This window comes from Hyaena hyaena, unplaced genomic scaffold (assembly GCF_003009895.1).
Source record: "Hyaena hyaena isolate Hyena2069 unplaced genomic scaffold, ASM300989v1 scaffold_37, whole genome shotgun sequence".
NCBI lineage: Eukaryota > Metazoa > Chordata > Mammalia > Carnivora > Hyaenidae > Hyaena > Hyaena hyaena.
In genome coordinates, this window is record NW_024080669.1 from 3,395,549 (window position 1) to 3,417,144 (window position 21,596).

The following is a 21,596-nucleotide window of genomic DNA, read 5'->3' on the forward strand; positions in this document are numbered from 1 at the left end:
CCTGTTTCAGTCTGTGACTCCCTCTCTCTCTGACCCTCCCCTGCTCATGCTGTCTCTCTCTCTCCTAGAAATAAATAAAACATAAAAAAAAAAATTTTTTTTAAATATTTTTAAGAGAGACAGAGACAGAGACACACACACACAGCATGAGCAGGGGAGGAACAGAGAGAGGGAGACACAGGATCCCAAGGAGGCTCCAGGCTCTGAGCTGTCAGCACAGAGCCTGACATAGGGCTCAAACCCACAAAATGCGAGATCATGACCTGAGCCAGAGTTAGATGCTTAACAGACTGAGCCACCCAGGTGCCCCTTAAAATGGATTTTACTCATCAATGTTAAAGGACATAGTTTAAGTTTCTATATTCCTCCCCAAAACAAATTTACATGATGCTTTAGGCAACAGAAAGGTCTGAATGCTGTTCCTTTTTTCCCAAGCTCTACATTCAATGATGCTTCCCTTAGGAATTAAGGTAGAGTTATTTCCGCTAATATCGGCACAGGTAACACTGCAATGAATCACAGATATTCACCTGCTGTGGGTGAAAATAGAAAATAATAATTTTGGAAATACTTAAACAATTTATTAATGAGTTCCTCCTTAGGGTGATGGGATTTGAGACAGATTTTCCTTTTTATGCATCCATGTCTTTGTAAAAAAATTTTGGGGGGCAACTGGGTGGCTCAGTCTGTTAAGAGTCCGACTTTAGCTCAGGTCACGATCTTGAGATTTGCAAGTTTGAGCCCCAGATCATACTCTCTCCTGTAAGCACAGAGCCCGCTTGGGATCCTCTGTTCCCCTCTCTGCCCCTCCCCGGCTTGTGTGAACTCCCGCTCTCTCTCAAAAATAAACATTTAAAAAATTAAAAAACTTTTTAAACTACCACTGTTTCAATAAATATTTTTATTTTATTAAAATTTTTTAAATGTTTTGTTATTTTTGAGAGAGACAGAGCATGAGCAGGGGAGGGGCAGAGAGAGAGGGAGCCACAAACTCTGAAGCCACCTAGGTGCCCGTCCATAAGTATTTCTACACTGAAGGGATAAGATGGGCAGAAATAAAACTTTAGCTGGTGAGCAGGTGCACTTCCACCACATCACCTCCCCACTGAGGTGCTACAGTACCAACTACCTCTCAATACCAATAAAATAGTTCATACTTCTAGAATGTCATGGAACTTAAGCTCTGCTGCTCTAAATGTTTGTTCTGGTACTCTATATTTTCTTTTTTTAAGTATAAAAGTAGTTACAGTAAGTTGGAAAAATAGACCAAAACAAAACACTTCGAATTCTATCACCTTAACCCAGTAACCATTTTTCCATGTGCCTCCCCTACTTTTTTTTCTTTCAAGTTTTATATGTATTATGTATACCTCTTTCTGGCACAATAGCTTTGGGGACAGAACAGCCTATGTTCAAATTCTATTTGTCTACTTTCTAGTCCAGAAAGCAATATAACCTGAGACTGGTTTTCCAGATACGGTCATCTGCTGCTAACTTTTTTTTTTTTTTTTTTAAAGACTCCATGCTCAATGTGGGGCTCAAATTCATGACCCTGAGATCAAGAGTCGCACGGTTTCCTGACTGAGCCAGCCAGGCATCCCACAACTTGCTGTAGAGCTGGAGAGAGGAGAATTCTAGGAAAGAGATCCAGCTTTTGGCTAACACCCCGTAGATACTCCGGTCAACAGTGGCCATTGTAACTGCAGTTAACACTGCACTAGAAGCATTTTTTTAAAAAAATATTTTATTTATTTCTAGGAGAGAGAGAGAGAGAGACAGCGTGAGCAGGGGAGGGTCAGAGAGAGAGGGAGTCACAGACTCTGAAAGAGGCTCCAGGCTCTGAGCCTGGCAGTCAGCACAGAGCCCGACGCGGGGCTCGAACCCACGAACCGCGAGATCATGACCTAAGCGAAAGTCGGACGCTTAACTGACTAAGCCACCCAGGCGCCCCTAGAAGCATTTTTCTATGTAGCTACATAATTTTCATAACCATACTTTTTAACAGCCACATAATATCCTACTGAATAAATCCACTGACACACCCATTTTTTAAAGTTTTCCTACTGATAGACTTGCCAGTAGCATCCTATTTACTGTGATGAGGAAATTTACACAGATTTTATTTTTTACATGTTGGGAATTCTAAGGTCAAAGACGACTAGCACTTTTGTGGATCATAGATAGATTTCCAAGTTGTTAACAAAAAGGGCTGTATCTGTACTGACTAGTAATTTATCAGAACTGGTTTTACCATACTTGCCCCAGCACTGGATATTAATATTTCTCTCTCTCTCCTCCTCCTTTCTCATTATTTTAATCTGTACTTTTGAGGAACAAAAAGTAAAACACTTCATGTCATGTGTATTTAGATACTTATCTACTGGTACTTTCAGGATATTTTTTGCTGATAATACAACAAAATATCAATGCTTCCTCTGCATTATTTATTGCAAATATTTTCCTCAGTCTGCTCCTGAGCCTTTTTCTGGTTATATGTTCTGATACAATTTGTATTAAACTTGTCTACAGTCAAGTCTTTCAGCATCGCCCTTAAGTAAATCTTATTATGAAAAAGATCAAACACATACAAAAGCTGAGAAAATAACGTAACAAGCCTCCATGTAGCCATCATAGTTGTCACCAGCTACAGCAATCATCATACGGCCACTATTATTTCAGTCGTCCTCTAAACTACTGACCCCGACACCCTCAGCTTATTTTAAGCAAACTCAGAATATAGCGTTCTGTATTTACTCTATTTATATTTAGTATTTTATATCGTTCATATTACTATTATAAATATTTCATTACAAACCTTTTTTTTAAGTTTATTTAAGTAATGTCTACACCCAACGTGGGGCTAGAACTCACAATCCCAAGATCAAGAGTCGCATGCTCTTCCTAGTGAGCCAGCCAGGGCCCCTTCCCTATGCAACTCTTAAAAAAAATTTTTTTTTGGGCGGGGGGAGGCCTGGATTGCTGGGCCAGGAGCCTGCTTAAGATTCTCTCTCTCCCTCTGCCACTCCCCTGCTCACACATCCACACTCTCTCTCAAATAAAATTTAAAAAAGAAAAAAAGGTTTTTGTTGAGAGTGTGTGTACACAAGCAGGGAGGGGAAGGGGGAAGAGCAGGGAGGATTTAAGCAGGCTCCACTCTCAGTGCAGGGCTTTATCTGTTGAACCATGAAATCATGACCTGAGCCAAAATCAAGAGTCAGACCCTCAACCGAGACACCCAGGTGCCCTCAACTTTTAAAAAATAACCACAATACCAATGCTACTCTCCCAAATTAACAGTAATGTCTTTAACATCAACAAATAACCAGTGTTCAAAGTCATAAAAATTTTTTCGTTTTTTTAAAAATCAGGATCCAAGTTGTCTCTTAAATCTTTTAATCTACAGGTTTCTCACTCTCTCTGCCACTACCTCCCAAATTTAATTTTATTTAAAAAAATTTTTTTTAAGTTTATTTAGTTTTGAGAGAGAGACAGACACAGAGTGCAAGTGTGGGAGGGGCAGAGAGAGGGAAAAACACAGAGTCTGAAGCCGGCTCCAGGCTCTGAGCACAGAGTCCAATTCAGGGCTCAAATTCACAAACTGTGAGATCATGACCTGAGCTGAAGTCAGATGCTTAACTGACTGAGCCACCCAGGGGCCCCAAATTTATTTATTTTTATTTATATTTATAAAATATAAATTTATAAAAATTATATTGTAATATCCTACTGAATACATTTATAAAATTTAAATTTATAAATTAAATTGATAAAAATTTATATTTTTAAATAGTATTTTAAGAAATATGATCATTTGACCTATATAATCTCCCATAGCCTGGATTTTATTGATTATATTCCTGTGAACATGGTCATCTGTTCCAGGTATTTCCTGATATATGGCCCGGTAGTTTGGCCAATACTTCATAGGAAGTACTGAGTATCAATTCAATACTTGTTTTAATCATGATTTTTTTTTTTTTAAGAGAGTGTGAAAGCACATGCATGCAGGGTGAGGGTGGGGAGGAGAAGGGATGGGGAGAAGTAGGAAGAGAGAGAGGGAGAGGATCTTAACCGGGTTCCACACTCAGCACGGAGCCCAGCATGGGGCTCAATCTCACAACCCTGAGATCCTGACCCAATCCAAAGTCAAGAGTCAGACACTTAACCAAGCGAGCCATCCTGGTGTCCCTTTTTTTTTAATTTTTTTTAAAAAACAATTTTAGATCTATAGAAGTGTTGCAAACCTAGTACAATATCCCCATATACCCTTCACTCGGCTTCTTCCAATGTTAACATCTTACCTAAGCATGGTACATTGGTCAAAACTAAGAAATTAACATTGGTAAAAAGTATCAACTAAAATAGTTTTACTCAGGGGCACCTGGCTGGCTCAGTCAGTAGAGCACCCGACTCTCCATCTAGGGGTTTGGGAGTTCGAATTCCGTGTTGGGTGCAGAGACTACTTTAAAAACAAAACAACAACAACAAAAAAAACAGTTTACGCAGATCTTACCAATTTTTCCACTGATGTCCTTTTTCTGTTCCCAGGGCCAATTCAGGAGATCACATGGCATTTAGTATATATATGTCTCCTTAGCTATCTTCCAATATGGGATAGTTTCTGGGTCTTTTCATGTATTTCATGTCCTTGACCTATTTAGTATTAGGTGTCTTATAGAATGTCTTTCAATCCAGGTCTGTCTGATATTTTCTCATGAATAGACTGAGGTTATGGATTATTCTAGAAGACGACCACAGAGGTGATGTGCCCTTGTATCATACCAGAAGGGAGTACAGAATATCAACATGACTTATTAACTGGTGATGTTAACATTGATAACTTGGTTAAGGTGGTGATTGCCAGATTTCTCCACTATACAGTTATTATTTTTCCTTTCCGTACTGTATTGTTAGAAACAAGACACTAAATCCAGCTCACACTGATGAGGAAATCGAGCTCTACCTTCTGGAGGGAGGGGATATCAAAAAATATATGGTCAAATGTTAAAGACACCAAAGTAATTTCCAGGGAGATACTTTTGAAGCTAGGCAAATACACTATTTCTCCTGGAAGTTGTGCCTACTAGTACTGATTGATGGACCTTTCCTATAGTAATTACTACCGTGGTATTCTAATGAGAGATTTCTTTTTCCTCCCTCCTTCCCTCTTTATTTAGAAGATTTTATTTAAGTTTTTTAAAGTTTATTTGAGAGCAAGACAGAGCATGAGAACAGGAGGGGCAGAGAGAGAGAGAGAGAGAGAGAGAGAGAGAGAGAAAGGGAGGGAGGGGAAGGAGGAGGGAGTGGGGGAGAGAGAGAGGGAGAATCCTAAGCAGGTTCTGCACTGCCAGCACAGAGACAGACGCAGGGGCTTAAACTCACGAACCATGAGATCATGACCTCAGCCGAAACCAAGAGTCAGGCATTTAACCAACTGAGCCACCCAGGCGCCCCTAAAAGATTTTAAGTAACCTCTATACCCAATTTGGGACTCAAACTCCTCAAGAGTCACATACTCTACTGGATGAGCCAGCCAGGAGCCCCTATATTTATGAACTCAAATTATTTTCTAAGGAAGATGTGTCCCTTATTTCTTATTTATCGAATCACTTATTGACAGCAAAATGCACTCATATTTTATCCTTTGAGTTATAAACCAATAATATCATTATATTGCTCAAGTTGTCTAACTTTGCACTTGGATGCTCTTTCAGGCAGTCTCACATAGACAAAGTGACTATCATCATTAAAACAGACCAGAATAGGGGTGCGGATGGCTCAGTCGCTAAGCGTCTAACTTCAGTAATGATCTCACGGTTCATGGGTTTGAGCCCCCGCGTCAGGCTCTGTGCTGACAGCTCAGAGCCTGGAGCCTGCTTCAGATTCTGTGTCTCCCTCTCTGTCTGCCCCTACCCGACTCACACTGTCCCTCTCGCTCTCAAAAATAAACATTAAAGAAATTAAAAAACAAACAAACCCCAAAAAACAGACCAGTACCACAGGTCTTTCATGAGACACACTGAGGACATGTTACTGCAATATTCTTACCACACATCTCCCCGCCGCCCCACCTTTTTAAAATACTTGCTTTCTTTCATTATAAGACGCTCCGAGTTCATCTTTCATTTTCCTTGCTCTGGCTGTAGAAGCAATCATTTCTCCAAGGAGCTCTGGCTCCTTTCATTGGAGAATCAGACACCAAGATCTGGGGTGTATGTGTGTATATATGTATATATACAGATTTTAAAGTTTATTTTGAGAAGGTGAGAGAGGAAGAGGGAAAGGGAGATTCCCAGGCAGGCTCTGAGCTGTCAGCACAGAGCCCAACACAGGGCTTGATCTTACAAACCATGAGATCAAGACCTAAACTAAAACTGAGAGTTGGACACTTAACTAACTGAGCCACCCTTTACTATATATTTAGTAAAGTCACCCTTGCATACTATATAAGGGTTTTTTTTTTTTTTTAAAGTTTATTAGTTTATTTTGAAACAGTGTCCCTAGTTACTACCTTTAACAAAAGTTATAAATAACCTTTAACAAACCTTTAACAAAAGTTATAAATGGTATTTTCAGATACAGCCATGAAATACTATTTAAACAGCAGGAAAAAACCACAGCTCCACTTTCAACACGTATGCTATCCTGCAGAAAAATACATTAAAAAACATACTTACAAAAAACTTAAAAACGTACAAAAATACTATACACATAGAAATTTTATATAAAAAGTATGTAAATGCATGGGAAAATAAGCACCAAACTTAGGATACTGGTTGGGGGGCAGAGAGGTGAGAAAAGATTTAAAAAAAAAAAAAAAATCACTGAGGGGTATACACAGAACATCAATTGTTAGTATTTTATTTTTTTTAGGGTGTGTGATAAATACACAGATGGTCATAATACTTTTAAAGATACAAACGAACTAGAAAAATTAAGAAAGGATAACCAAGCAACTCATCTATGTAAGAAGAGTTGAAAAAATTCTAACTACCAATCAAAGTAAACTGGTTGACAGACTGATTTTTAAGTCTGGGAAGACAAAAACATAAGAATACTATATAGTTATCAAGAGTGTAAAAAGATTCACTAAATACTAAAATGTAAAACTTTGGGTACTTAAAATCATAATAGAACTTGTTATTTCAAAGAGGAAATATGGTTGGAAACCAATAGGTGAAGATTAAATATAGTTAGGACTAAGTGATAACAGTCTGTTAGAAGGAAGCTAAGACTGTGAAGAAGATACAGTGCTAAAAAACAATGGAGGGGCTCAGCTGGTTGAGTGTCTGACTTTGACTCAGGTCATGACCTCAGGTTCCTGGGTTCCAGCCCCATGTGGGGCTTTGCACTCACAGTGTGAAGCCCGCTTTGGATTCTCTCCTTCTCTCTGCCTCTCCCTGCTTGCATGCATTCTCTGTCTCTCTCTCAAAAATAAACATGAAAAAGCAATAGAAAACATTAAGAAGACTCAGGAGCCAGCCTGAGAGGATTTCCACTTGCTGAACCTGGGACAACATGAGCTTCAAAACTGCAATGAATTATAACCCACTGAAAAAAGTAAGACCCCAAGAGTCCATTCCATAATATGTAAGAACTAGTTTAGGCCAACAATATCTTAACCAAGTGATCAAAGTTAGTATCACCAATGAAACAAACCAACATCATGTACCTCCTACGTGATGCACTAAGAGCACCGCTTCACTGATATCCCTGCCAAAGATGCACAACCTGAATCCTGATTATGAGGAAAAAGACAAATCCAAAGTAAGAGACACTCCACAAAATAAATAGCTTATATTCCAAACTGTCAATGTCATGTAAAACGAAGGCTGAGAAATATTTCAGATTAAAAGGGAATAGAGAGGGGCGCCTGGGTGGCTTAGTCGGTTAAGCGTCCGACTTTCACTTAGGTCATGATCTCGCGGTTCGTGGGTTCGAGCCCCGCGTCGGGCTCTGTGCTGACTGCCAGCTCAGAGCCTGGAGCCTGTTTCAGTCTGTGACTCCCTCTCTCTCTGACCCTCCCCTGCTCACGCTGTCTCTCTCTCTCCTAGAAATAAATAAAACATTAAAAAAAAATTAAAAAAAAAAAAGGGAATAGAGAGACAGGACATCTGAATGCGCTGTGTGATCCCAGACTGGGAAGAAAACTGACATAAAAACACTGGGACAAACGGAGAAATGTGAATATGGTGTAACGCCAATGTCACATTTCCTGACTTTAATAACTATCTGTAGTTACGTTAAGAAAACGTCCTTATTCTTAGAAAATCCACTGAAATACTTAGGGGAGAACGGGCACAACTGCAACTTCCTCCTACATGGTGCAGAAAGCACCATATGTTGGTGTGTACACACACACACATACAAATACAAATAGAACATTTAGGCAGATGTGGCAAAATGATACCTGGCAGGTCTGGATGAAGGATATAAGTTCTTTCTAAAATTTTTGTGATATCTGGGTAATTTTGAAATTCCTTCAAAGTAAAAAAAAAAAAAAAGCTAAAAAAACAAAAACAAAAACCCGCTGTGGAGACACTGCTATCTTTCAAGATCAACAAAAAGCAGTTACTATGCTTTCAAAATACTCCTCCGTTCCAACATCAGGCTGGTGATTACATGACATTAGCATAACATCAGATTTTCATTTAAAATAATAATTCTTGGGGCGTCTGGGTGGCTTAGTCGGTTAAGCGTCCGACTTTCGCTTAGGTCATGATCTCGCGGTTCGTGGGTTCGAGCCCCGCATCGGGCTCCTTGCTGACTGTCAGCTCAGAGCCTGGAGCCTGTTTCCGAGTCTGTCACTCCCTCTCTCTCTGACCCTCCCCTACTCACGCTGTCTTTCTCTCTCTCTCCTAGAAATAAATAAAAATATTAAAAAAAAAATAATAATTCTTGGGGCATCTGGGTGGCTCAGTTGGTTAAGCATCTGACTTTGGCTCAGGTCACGATCTCGCAGTTCATAAGTTCAAGCCCCATGTCAGGCTCTATGCTGACAGCTCAGAGCCTGGAACCATGCTTCATACTCTGTCTTCCTCTCTCTCTGTACCTCCCCCGCTCGCATTCTGTTCCTCTTTCTCTCTCTCAAAAATAAACATTAAAAATTTTTTTAAAATAAGAATTCTTGAGCACCTGGGTGGCTCAATCGGTTAAGTGTCTGACTTCGGCTCAGGTCATGATCTCGCAGTTCATGGGTTTGAGCTCACTGTCAGGGCAGAGCTCGCTTTGGGTCCTCTGCCCTCTTCTCTCTCTGTCCCTCTCCTACTCGTGCTCTTGTTCTCTCTCTCTCTCTCTCAAAAATAAACATCAAAAAAATTTTTTAAATAATAATTCTTGTTGACCATAAAAGATGTCCTTTTCCTGCTTTGGTCAAAAGACTTGGGAAAACCGAAGAGCCTCATGTTGGGTGAATCATACACACACGCTTCCTTTTACCTGAGACATCCATCTGTCATCTCCTTGGATATCTTCCGCTGCATGTGGAATAGCTGCTGGGTTTGAGTCTCCTTGGCTCATTCTACACCTGAGGGGGAAAATGTCTGTGTCATGTTTCATTCATTAACAGGAATGTTTACTTGTTACTATTTAAAAATTATACATCAGGTTTGAAATAATAATTTAAGTTTCACTGTGGTTTGCCTAGAACAACCAGAGTTGATTTTCAGCAGAGAGTTCAAGAACATGACTGCTTAAATCCCATAAACATCTACCGTCATTCAACTTCTAGACAGGTTCAAATATCATTTAGGAACAGTGCACTACATAGAAAAAAATCTGCTCTGAGTATATACACTTTACATCTACATTAATTTTTCATGATTACGTGTTAATTTAAGTACGAAATGACACAGGAATTAGACACTTAAGAGTTCAATGAAACCTGCATTAGAACCTTTTACGCTGCTCAAGAATTACTACAACCATGAGTAGAATCCACTGGTTACTAAACATCACACAGATAACCACTACAGATTGTGACAAAACTAGTCATAGGCTTTGGCATAGGTTTTTGACAATGTTTACTAGGTCTTTTGACAGGTCTCTACTAAGAAAATGTTATTAATGACAAATACGGCCAGCATCTGATAGCGGAGAAGAAGGAATAAGTGAAATTTAGGAAAACTAGAAGAGCTAACCTAGAAAGACAAAAACACCAGACTGTTTTCAATTAACTCTGGAGAATACATACTAGAGACGTCAGGATCCAGAAATCACTTGGCGCATGCAAAGGATGTGAAAGAGAAAAATCTGGGGTTTTGTGGCTTACAGAAAAGGGAGCCATTCTCTTTCTTTCCCTTGCCATCATCAAATACAGCTAAGCTTTCTCTGAAAGAGGATGGAGATATATTCATTCATTATTTACTGACTAAACACACATACTGGATTGCCAAAGCAGCAATTTTTGAGAATTAGAAAGTAACAAAGCTCTAAATGTGAAAACATACCTTCAGTCATGAAAAATACATTACAGAAGCAAACCAACTTTTTAACACTAACTATGCAAATAAATTAGCTCCACTCTAAATGAAACTAGGTCTAAAAAATTAGGCTCAAGGTTAAGCCCGTATCTAAATGAAAATGTAACATACCATCCACATCCAGTGTACAGGTCTTCCTCAACCTACAATGGGATTACATCTGGATAAACCCATAATAACGTGAAAATATCCCAAGTCAAACATGCATTTAATACACCTACCTACCAAGTATACAACCTAGCCTACCTGGAATGTGTTCAAAACACTTACATTGGCCTACAGTTGGGCAACATCATCTAACACAAAACCTATTTTACAATAGAGCACTGAATATCTCCTGTAACTTACTGAATACTATACTGAATATGATGAACAGAGATGTTGACCCTTGGGGTCATGTGGCTGACTCACTGCCACTGCCTAGTCACTGCCCAGTAGCAGGAGAGGATATTCCCGCATATCGCTAGCTCAGGAAAAGATCAAACTTCAAAACTGGAAGTACAGTTTCTACTGAACGCATAACGCATTCACACCATTGTAAAGTCAAAAATCGTAAGTAGAGTCATTATTAAATCAGGGACCATCTGTATGTATTTCTTCAGATTACTAAAATTTGCAACTATCAGAAAATAATAGCTATCTATGAAAGATTATGTATGTCATGTTTTAGGCACACTACCTCCAACCCTTGCAAAATGAGATTTATGGGGAGCAGATAATTTAGGTAATTTGTGCAAGGAGAGAATGAAATTGGGTTTGCTTGACCCCAATAACATCACCTCTGGCCCACTAATCACAAATCAGTTCACACTGACTCCCTAAAGAGAGCCTTATATCTAACCATTTCACCCAAAAAACAGAAACTACTTGGAGCTAAAAACATCAATGTAAAATACAAGAATTGGGAAGAACTGCATAATGAATTTGTAAAGCTCCAGTCAGATTATGGTATGTACCCTGTTTGAGGTTTTGTTGTCTAAGAAAGTATGGGGAAAAAAAAAAAGTATGAAAAGTTAAAAGATACATAAAGGAAAAAGAAAAAATGACTAAGGGGCTTAAAACAAATAGTCATATATAAACATTTAATTGGGGGGGGTTTGTTTCTGTTCTTAAGCTAATAAAACATTCTATACCTTCTATACAAATGTTTTTTGGGTCGAAGTTCAAGTCTAGATTGAAGTCTGGCTACTCAGGTCAAAATCTGACATGGTGTTTAACAGTAGTTTTCATTTTAAAAATACCTTTCCTCCCTGCTGATCTACTGGTCTTTTTTTTTTTTTTTTTTTTAAATGTTTTTTATTTATTTCTGAGAGAGAGAGAGAGAGAGAGAGAGAGACAGACAGACAGACAGCATGAACAGAGGAGGGTCAGAGAGACAGGGAGACACAGAATCCGAAACAGGCTCCAGGCTCTGAGGCAGCTGTCAGCACAGAGCCCAAAGAGGGGCTTGAACCCACTAACTGCGAGATCATGACCTGAGCAGAAGTCAGACGCTTAACCGACTGAGCCACCCAGGCGCCCCAAAGTCTTTCTACTGCTCTTAAGACAGACAAGGGCCAATCAAGTTTTCGCATCTTACGGATTTCAAAATTACGTATTTAATGTACAGAAGTACCCCAACAAACAACTTTATTTTCCACTAATCCAAAAAGACTTTTCCTAAACTTTTAAATAGGCTTTTAAAAACCCAATTATTTCATTAGTTTGTCCTTATTTATTTTCCTACCTGGAGAGACACTCCATACATTAGATATTCTGAGGCAAAAGTGAACTTTTTTAACTCACAGAATTAACTGAGAGACCACTACTGAAATGGAGAAAAATAATTGGTCCTACTCTCACTATATGATCACATAATTCAAACTATTGTTCCTGGGAACTGTTTAAAGAACAAGGGTGACAAGCTGCAAATACAGGTGCCTTCATAATAACAGCTATTCAAGTATACCCCTCACCACTTAAAAGGCAAAATACAGGCACTTCAACTCCATTTCAGTTCTTGGGATACTATGTTCAGATCTCGAAAAGCGTAAAAGAATTTTGACAAACTGGAGGGTGTCTAGAGGAAAGGAACCAAGATGGTGCGAAATTTAAAAACCTATCATATTAGAAATAGATGAAAAAAATAGCTTTTTTTATAATTTGTAGAAAAACTCATTCAGGAAGAGGAAGACCTGGGGCATAAATAGCTGTCAAAGTATATGTAGATTCCGAGGAGATACTAAGCTTAATTTGTATGCCCCCCAAATAGGAACGCAGGGCCAGTGGACAGTACGTATAGTTAGACAAATTTCTATAAAAAATATGATACAAAATGACACGGCCTGTGTCTCAAAGTAGATTCTTCCAATAAAGATTCAGAGAGGCAAGCTGAACACCTAACAAAAAAGCATAAAGTGAGCTACAGCATATGAGTAAAGATTGGTCCAGATGCATGGGGCCCAAACGTTTTAAATGTTTTAGAATCTTTTTGAAATGTGCCCTGGCATAATTATAAATTAAATGTGAATTATTGTTAATCTCTATATTATTAGTAAAGTTTATTTTCCCCCTTTTTACATAAATAAATAAATGTAAAAATAAGTTCTAAACTGTTTCCTGTATTCCAGTGATCAGCTTCTGCAATCCCCAGGGAGTACACATACTCCACGTTCAAGACCAATGGTGTATTTAAGATACAAAATCTTTCTAGATCTAGGATTCAATTTACTAATACGGCTTCTCAGAGTTCCTCCAACAACAGGTAAACAACTGATGATGAAGAACTATCTACAAGACTGTGCTAGGAGCTTTGTTATTTAAATAAAACTGAAGCTCAGTGAGATTCAGAGAACCTGCTTCCAACAGGGAGAGCTGGCATGGGGACTCAGGATGAGGTACCCCCAAAGCCTACTCCTCTTGAGCAAAGGACTTTAGGCTCTATATAGAAAAGACACGATAAATTCTCATTTACTAATTCAATTGACTTATATACCCTACTATTACTACCCAAATTTAATGGCATCCTAATACTGTAAGCAAAATACTTTCATCTTGGACCTAAATTTCTTCTTGGGCAAAACGAAGAAAGAGTCAGAAATTGAAGAGGGAAGATGTCACTTATCTGAGGCTACCAGGCAGGCAGAACAGACAGAAGATTACAAAATATTCTCAATTAGCCTTTTATCCCCCCTTTAACTATGAATACAAGGTCACTTCGTACTCTACAAGGGCAAAGTAACTGAGCAAAAAATTTGTTTCTTTGTACTTTCAGACACTTGGAGTCTGTATTGTTTCACCAAATGAAATTCTCACAATGCACAGCAGCTTTCTGTTTTATTGATGCCTATGGCTCAATAACCTCTTTATAGAGCAGGTAAAGAAAAACTGAGCCAAAAACCCCTGCGATCTCCTCTTTAAGAACCAGGCTGGAGGGGCACCTGGGTGGCTCAGTCGGTTAAGCATCCGACTTCGGCTCAGGTCATGATCTCGCGGTATGTGAGTTCAAGCCCCACATCAGACTCTGCTGACAGCTCTGAGCCTGCTTCAGATTTTGTGTCTCCCTCTCTCTCTGCCCCTCCTCTACTTGCACTCTGTCTTTCTTGCTCTCAAAAATAAATATAAAAAAAATAAAAAGAACCAGGCTAAAATGTACAATCTAGGGGGACTGTGCATTTAGAAGACTCAAATAATTTGGGAGTCAGATAAAATAAGCTGTTCTCTTTATAAGAGAAATGAAGAATGAATCAGGAACTATTCAGAGCATAGCCTATGGTAGGACACAAAAATTGAATGACTTTCGGTTTCCTGCCTCAAGCGGAGCAATCCTGTAACAGAGAAGCTGTACCGAGTAACCCAACAAAAAAGGTACCAACAGGGAGGGGGATCTGACTCCCATCTCACCTTCCTGATTAATCATAATCCCACTGGGGGGGAATTATTATAAGTCACTAACTTCTGATCACAAACAGCATGTTCAGTTAGGAAAAGCAACCAGAGGGGCGCCTCGGTGGCTCAGTCGCTTGGGCGGCCGAGTTCAGCTCAGGTCATGATCTCACGGTTCGTGGGTTCAAGCCCTACGTCGGGCTCTGTGGTGACAGCTAGCTCAGAGCCTGGAGGCTGTTTCAGATTCTGTGTCTCCTCTCTCTCTGAACCTCCCCTGCTCATGATGTCTCTCTCTTTCTTTCAGAAATAAATAAAACATTAAAAAAATTAAAAAGAAAAGAAAAACCAACCAGAATGGAGATAAAGGTCCAACGAACAAAATTTTTGTTAATTTACCAGGAGAGACTCTATGCTCAATCTGACTGTCCATTAAAATGAGCTCTTTGGAAAAATGAAGAGTAAGCACAGCATTTCTGTCTTCTCTTCTTTCTACCTTAACTTGGGCTACGACAGTGAACACAAGAATTTCCAGATACAATACTTACTACCACTACTTGGTGTAGCATGTTTAATCAGAAACCAGTTCCAACCAACAAAAAAATAGAAATGCTCCAGCTGAGCTGGATCTTCAGTTTAACCAGGAAAGAGGGGGAGGAGAAAGTTGCACTAAGAACGAAAGGATTTAGAATGTTTCCACTCTGACCTAAGACTCTTCATTTTGTTTCAGAGGGGTCTGGCAGGGTTATTCTGAAAGGGAAGGAAAGCCTCATCCAGAATACCCTGCCCCAGTGGGCCCAGTGGGTGGGTCCCAGGGTTCCAGCACATCCATAATTTATTATCAAATGCCCGCCCAAGCCAACAAATTAAAGCACCATGATTTCCTCCTCCTCCCCTGCTCCCCCACAAGGAGGCAACCTTTCCATCAGAACAATGTGCCCAGGACAATCTAAAGCCACAAGCTTATGGGAGGCGAAGGCATATTCAAATGCTCAGGAGAGACCATCCTCTGTATTTTCTTCGTCTGTCTCCACATCTTTATCCCCCCCCCCCCCCCCGGCCCCAATTTAAAGCTGTACAAAATGAGATCCTAGAGTGGGTGCAGATGGTCTTCCCTTTCTCCGCGGACAGGCTCTTAAAGAGGCCAAAGCTTCAAGTGTTTGCTTTTCTTCAGGTCTGTACATAAATCAAGAAAGGCAGCGCCGGCCTGAGAGCTAAAAAGGCAGAGCAGTGAGTCACCGTGCAACGGGTAGGGGAGATCACAAACCTGGCCAGAGGTCCTGATCGGGTAAACGGACACGGACGGACCAGGTAAAAAAGCACCTGAGAAAACCTGTCCACTGGCATTTTAGGCAGTTGGTTGACCTTGGGCAAATCACCAACCTCGCTGGGCCTCATCTCTAAAATAAGGTGGACTACATGACCCTCCTAGAAAGAACCCCTTTGGAGTCGTGACAGTCTGCGGGCTTCTGAACACACTGGAGAAAACCGAGAAGTTTGTAAAGAGTTGAAATTTTTCAACCAAAGGGGGAGGAAATAGTGCTCGGTCAGCAAACAACCGAGTAACGGGTCTGGGCCCGCGTTAAAGGCCTCTCCGACAGGAGGCGAGGGGAGGGAGGGTCGGAGGTTCGAGCGCGGGGTTGGAGGGAAGAGGCAACAGCTGAGACCGGAGGCAGCAGAGTTGCTACAAATGGGGCTTGCGGCGGTTCCCCTCCGGCCCCAGAGAGCTGGGGTGCCGAGAGGCCTGCTGCAAGGGGTGGGCCGGGGAGAGGCGGCCGCTCCGCCACCATGCCCCCCCCCCCCCAATCCCGGGAAAGGCGGATGGAGACTGTGGCCAGCGGCCGAGCCGAGTCGGCAGGTTTGGAGGGGTGGGGTGCCGGCGGGAGGCCCTAAGGGGGGCGGTCCGGGGGTAGCGCGGGCGGCAGGGGAAGCCACGCCAAGCAAAGAAGGCGCGCGCGCGAGGCTCCCCGAGGGTCGGCTGGGGAGGTAGTGGCGCGGGGGGGAGGGGCCCAGAGAGTGGGGGAGGGGAGGTCGCGGGCCTCTCACAATAACACATCGCCGGCCCTTCCGACCCCCGCCTCTAGGCCGCCGGTTCCTCGCGACCCTGGCTGCACTCACTCAGGCAGAGGGTCCGTGCGGGCCCCAAGCGGCTGCGGCGTCGGCGGGTGGCGCGTCTGTCGCTCGCTCAGTCCCGGCGGCCCCGCTCCGGCGCGTCCCTCCTCGGGCCCCAGCACCAGCAGCAGCGCCCCCACTTCCGGTTCTCCTGCCACTCAAGCAAATGGCTTCCGGAAGTCCCGCCTCATCCTGCGCGGCCTCGGCGTGGCTGCCCGCTTCCCCTCCCTGTGGGCGCTCACCGCTAGCGCCCAGGTGTCCTGCCACGCCCCGCGAGGTTCCCTGCATTGTTCTCCGTCCTGCCCTCTTTTTGCTCGTAGTCTGCACAAGGTGGGCCTGTATCTTTCCTCCAGCTGCATCCCTCCATCCTGTGTTCATGTCGCCTCGGAGTGGAGATGGCTTTTGGGACAATGTGGCGTGACCTCACACTGACGCCATTCCTTTCCCACCCAGCCAGCCTGGCTTCTTTCTCCACCCTGTGGAATAACCCAGATCGGTGCAAGTGAGAGGGAAATAGGGCCCCGAGGTTAATGAGACAGTCTGCTACATTATGAGTGGAATTTCTATTTCTGTGATGTCTATACGGATCTGGGGCGACCGCCTCTTAAGGTGACACCGTAGGGGGATGGCGCGTTACAGCCCTTAGTTTAACAATCCATACAGTTTAGGGGATGACACACATATACAAAGTCAGCACTGAAAAGAATATATGCTAAATGCTATATAAATACGGGATCTATAAGAGTAGAGAGTCGGGGCGAAAGCTACACAGGCTTACGGCAGGGAAACGTTTGGTAAAGAGCCCTGAGCTGGCCCTTTAAGGATGGATAGACTCCATTCAGACCTGTGCCAGGTAGTAGGTAGAGAGCCTTGCAGCGTTCTGAAATGATAGGGACGGGGTGGGTCATTTTGCTGGACAAAACCTGTTAAGAATAGAAAAAAAAAAAAGTCTGGGGGCCTGAAGTTTCAAGATAAATCCAATTGTTTTCCAGATCATCAGTGTTGTCAAATGATACTAAATTCATCAGGCATGTGTAATACAAAATAATTTCGTACTTGTATAGAATGATTCTTACGTTGTTAATTTACCTTTCTTGCGGGATGTTCATGGACTGCATGGCACACCAGTAGGTATTCAGTAAACGTTTGTCGTTTAAAATGTTTTATTAAAAATATTTCATGTTTGGAGAACTCAAGAGGCAGCCCAGAAATATATTGATAACAGAAGAGAAACAGCCTGAATTTTTCCCCAGGGATAAATCCAAGGACTCTGACATTTCCCCGTTGTAACCCTCAACACACTTGAATGTAATTACTGTGATACCCTGTCTTCACTGTTAGAGTGTAAGCTCTGAGGAAGCAGGGACTGTGTCCTGTGGATTCCCAGCACCTGGCATAGCGCCTCATCCATATCAGATTTTAAATACTACTGAATGAGGAGTGAATGATCAAGGATTGAATTTCTGCCTATGTGGAACCCATGGCCTATCTTTTAACTTTTTTGTTTTCAACTTTTTAGTTAAAAAACAAATAAGGGTGGTGTACCCCTAGGAAATGCCAGATCTAGTGTAAATGAATTTCTGCAAATATTTAAATACCTTTGTGGCTCAGGAAGTGCTTAGTGTTTTGGCAAAAATCTCACAGTCACTGAACCCTGAAATCTATGAAGAGTTTGTCTCTTGAATTTGTCTGTTTTAGCTTTCTAAATAAATCATTTTCTTTTTTTTTAAACATTTATTTACTTTTGAGAGACAGAGAGAGACAGAGCACGAGCAGGGGAGTGGCAGTGAGAGATAGAGACACAGAATCTGAAGCAGGCTCCAGGCTCTGAGCTGTCAGCACAGAGCACAACGTGGGGCTTGAAGCCACCAACTGAGATCAGGACCTGAGCTGAAGCAGGACGCTCAACCTGAGCCAATCAGGTGCCCCTCTAAATAAATACTTTTCAAAAATAGTCAGGCGCTATAGTAGAAAGGAGTATGAACTGGGCTTTAGGCTACTTCTTGCTCCTAGCTACTGCTATTTTACTTCTTTTTTTTTTTTATAGTTTATTTTTGAGACAGAGACAGAACATGAGCTGGGGAGGGGGCAGAGAGAGAGAGGGAGACAGAATCTGAAGCAGGCTTCAGGTTCTGAGCTGCCAGCACAGAACCCTATGTGGGGCTCGAACCCACGAACCGTGAGATCATGACCTGAGCCGAAGTTGAACGCCTAACTGACTGAGCCACCCAGGTGCCCCTGCTATTTTACTTCTTGAAGCCTTTGTTTCTTAGTCCATAAGATAAAAAAGATGGACTAGATGATTGCTAAGGTCCTTTCTAGCTCTAAATTTCCATCCTCCTCCCAGTTACGTGTAGGAACACAATTCTGGTGACACACATCCTATCTCACTCCTCACTTCCCACACACAACCTCCCCTTCCCCCAGGGTCCCATTCAGAATCTGTGTTTTCCACACAGTCCCAGTTGGTGACAGGTAAAAACAACTTTTCTGACTATGAGACAGATTGACTGAAAACTATCAGGAGGGCTTGCACTTCAAGTTGTTTTTTCTATTAATGATTACGGGTTTTATTAATCCATCCAGATTCTTTTTTTTTTTTTAATTTTTTAAGAGAGAGAGAGAGAGAGCGCACACAAACATGGGAGAGGAGCAGAAGGAGAGGGAGAGAGAATCCCAGGCAGGCTCTGTGCTCAGCTCAGAGCCAGACACAGGGCTCAATCTCGTGACTGCTCTGTCTCAACCTGAGCTGAAATTGAGTGGACGTTCAACCTACTGAGCCACCCAGGTGCCCTCATTCAGATTCTTTAGTGTGTTTTCCCTCGTGATTAAATGCCACCCTAAAGAGAGAAAAGCTATAAATCCTGACAAAATGTCTGTGGACTGACTGTAGTCATGAAGTGGGCAAAAGTAAAAGTGATCTGACGTAAACTTAGGCCTTTGAGAATGAGCAGTGTCAAGATACTACCCAAGTGGCCTGGAATTTAGGAGACTGCTTGGCATTTCATCACTTACAGTAATGAAACTGGGAAGTTTCAGAGGACCTGGCATTTCAGACGTGGAAAGAGGGCAGAAAAGCTATGTGGACTGAGAATGGACACATGGTATGTATTCAGGGAATTTCTGTGGGTTGAACCCAAGATCAGATGGTTTATAAAAGAGTTTCAAAGTGTTGTTTATTGTTAAAACAACACTAAGAAACGTTTTACAGGAGAAAAGTTCACTTACTTACAACCTCACAAATAAACATACTCATATGTGTTTGCCTCGATTACCATATATTCAATAAATATTTCTTAATTTTAAAATCTCTGGGGGCAGGCCAAATTTTGTTAGAAATACAGTAAAGAACATATAGTATTATAACAATGTTTTTGTTTCTACCACTGATAATTGTTCATCTCTCATAATCCTATTTTTGTAAACACTATGTTTTATATAATTACAAACTCATGGATTGAAACACATTTGATGTGCAATTCCACTGCAATTATTAAGCTTATTAATAACCAGATTTGCCTAATCTTTAGGAGGTAAGACCCTATTCAAGTTGCCTGAGTCATTTTGACATGACCAAACATTGATTTGCTTCCTGCCACATTAGTTTTTTGCCTCTTCTACAGTTTCATAGAAATAGAATCATACAGTAGGCACTGGTTTGTTTCTGGCTTCTTTCATTTAACATGATATTTTTGAGACTCACCTGTGTTGTGTATCAGTAGTTCATTCCTTTTTATTGCCAAATAGTATTTTGTTATATGGATATTCCACAATTTGTTTATCTAGTCAACTGTTAAGGAACATTTGGTTTCTAGTTTTGCTAACTATGAATAAAACTAAGATGAAGGTACATGTAGAAGCCTTTGTATGGATACGTGTTTTCACTTTTTATGGATAAGCATCTAGGAATGGAATTGCTAGTTATGTGGCAAGTACATTTCCATTTTATGAAACTGACCAACTGCTTTGCAAGGTGGTTTGCCAGAGTGCCTGGCTGGCTGAGTTGGTAGAGCATGTGACTTTACTCCTGGGGTTGTGAGTTTGAGCCCCACGTTGGGTATAGAAATTAGCAAGAAATAAACTTACAAAAAAGTGGTTTACCATTTTATACCCCCACAAGCAGTGTGTGAGAGTTCCAGTTGCTCTAGATCCTTGACAATGCATGGTATTGTCAATTTTTTTTAATGTTCATTTGTTTTTGAGAGAAAGTGCCTGCGTCTGCAAGCAGGGGAGGGGCAAAGAGAGAGGGAGACAGAGGATCCCAAGTAGACTCTGTGCTGTGAAGCAGACAGCCCCATGTGGGGCTCAGGGGCTCAAATTCACAAATTGCCAGATCATGACCTGAGCTGAAGTCGGATACTTGACTGACTGAGCCATCCAGGCACCCCGGTATTGTCGATCTTTTAAAAGTTAGCCATTATAGTGGATATGTTGTGATATCTCATTATGATATTTTTTTCTTTACAAATAGTTTATTGTCAAATTAGTTTCCACATAACACCCAGTGCTCATCCCCACAAGCGCCCTCCTCCGTGCCCATCCCCCCTCTCCCCCACATCCATCAGTCCTCAGTTTTCGTCAGCATTCAAGAGTCTCTCACGGTTTGCCTCTCTCCCTCTCCCCCACCATTTCCCCCCTTCTTCTCCCCCTTGTTCCTCAGTTAAGTTCCTCCTAATCCTCCTATACGTGCAAACATATGATATTTGTCCTTCTCTGCCTGACTTATTTCGCTCAGCATAACACCCTCAAGGTCCATCCATGTTGCTACACATGGCCAGATTTCATTCTTTCTCATTGCCATGGAGTATTCCACGGTATAGATAAACCACATCTTCTTGATCCATTCATCCGTTGATGGACACTTAGGCTCTTTCCATGTTTTAGCTATTGTGGAGAGTGCTGCTATGAACATTGGGGTACATGTGCTCCTATGCCTCAGCATTTCTGTATCCCTTGGGTAAATTCCTAGCAGTGCTATTGCTGGGTCATAGGGGAGTTCTATTGTTAGTTTCCTGAGGAACCTCCACACTGTTTTCCAGAGGGGCTGCACCAGTTTACATTCCCACCAACAGTGTAGGAGGGTGCCCGTTTCTTCACATCCTCGCGAGCATCTAGAGTTCTCTGATTTGTTCATTTTAGCCA

At 41.6% G+C, this 21,596-nt stretch overlaps 1 protein-coding gene across 1 annotated transcript in view; it reads right to left on the minus strand.

Moving 5' to 3' along the window:
- PAFAH1B2 (platelet activating factor acetylhydrolase 1b catalytic subunit 2) overlaps positions 1–16,603 on the minus strand; it is a 27,102-nt gene extending 10,499 nt beyond the window's left edge. The window contains exons 1-2 of the mRNA XM_039229268.1: positions 16,461–16,603; positions 9,439–9,526 (exon numbers count right to left, since the gene is read on the minus strand). Of these exons, the coding sequence (XP_039085199.1) occupies positions 9,439–9,519 (81 nt within the window). The 5' untranslated portion in view covers positions 9,520–9,526; positions 16,461–16,603. The remainder of the gene's footprint in view (positions 1–9,438; positions 9,527–16,460) is intronic.
- Positions 16,604–21,596: the final 4,993 nt, after the last annotated feature.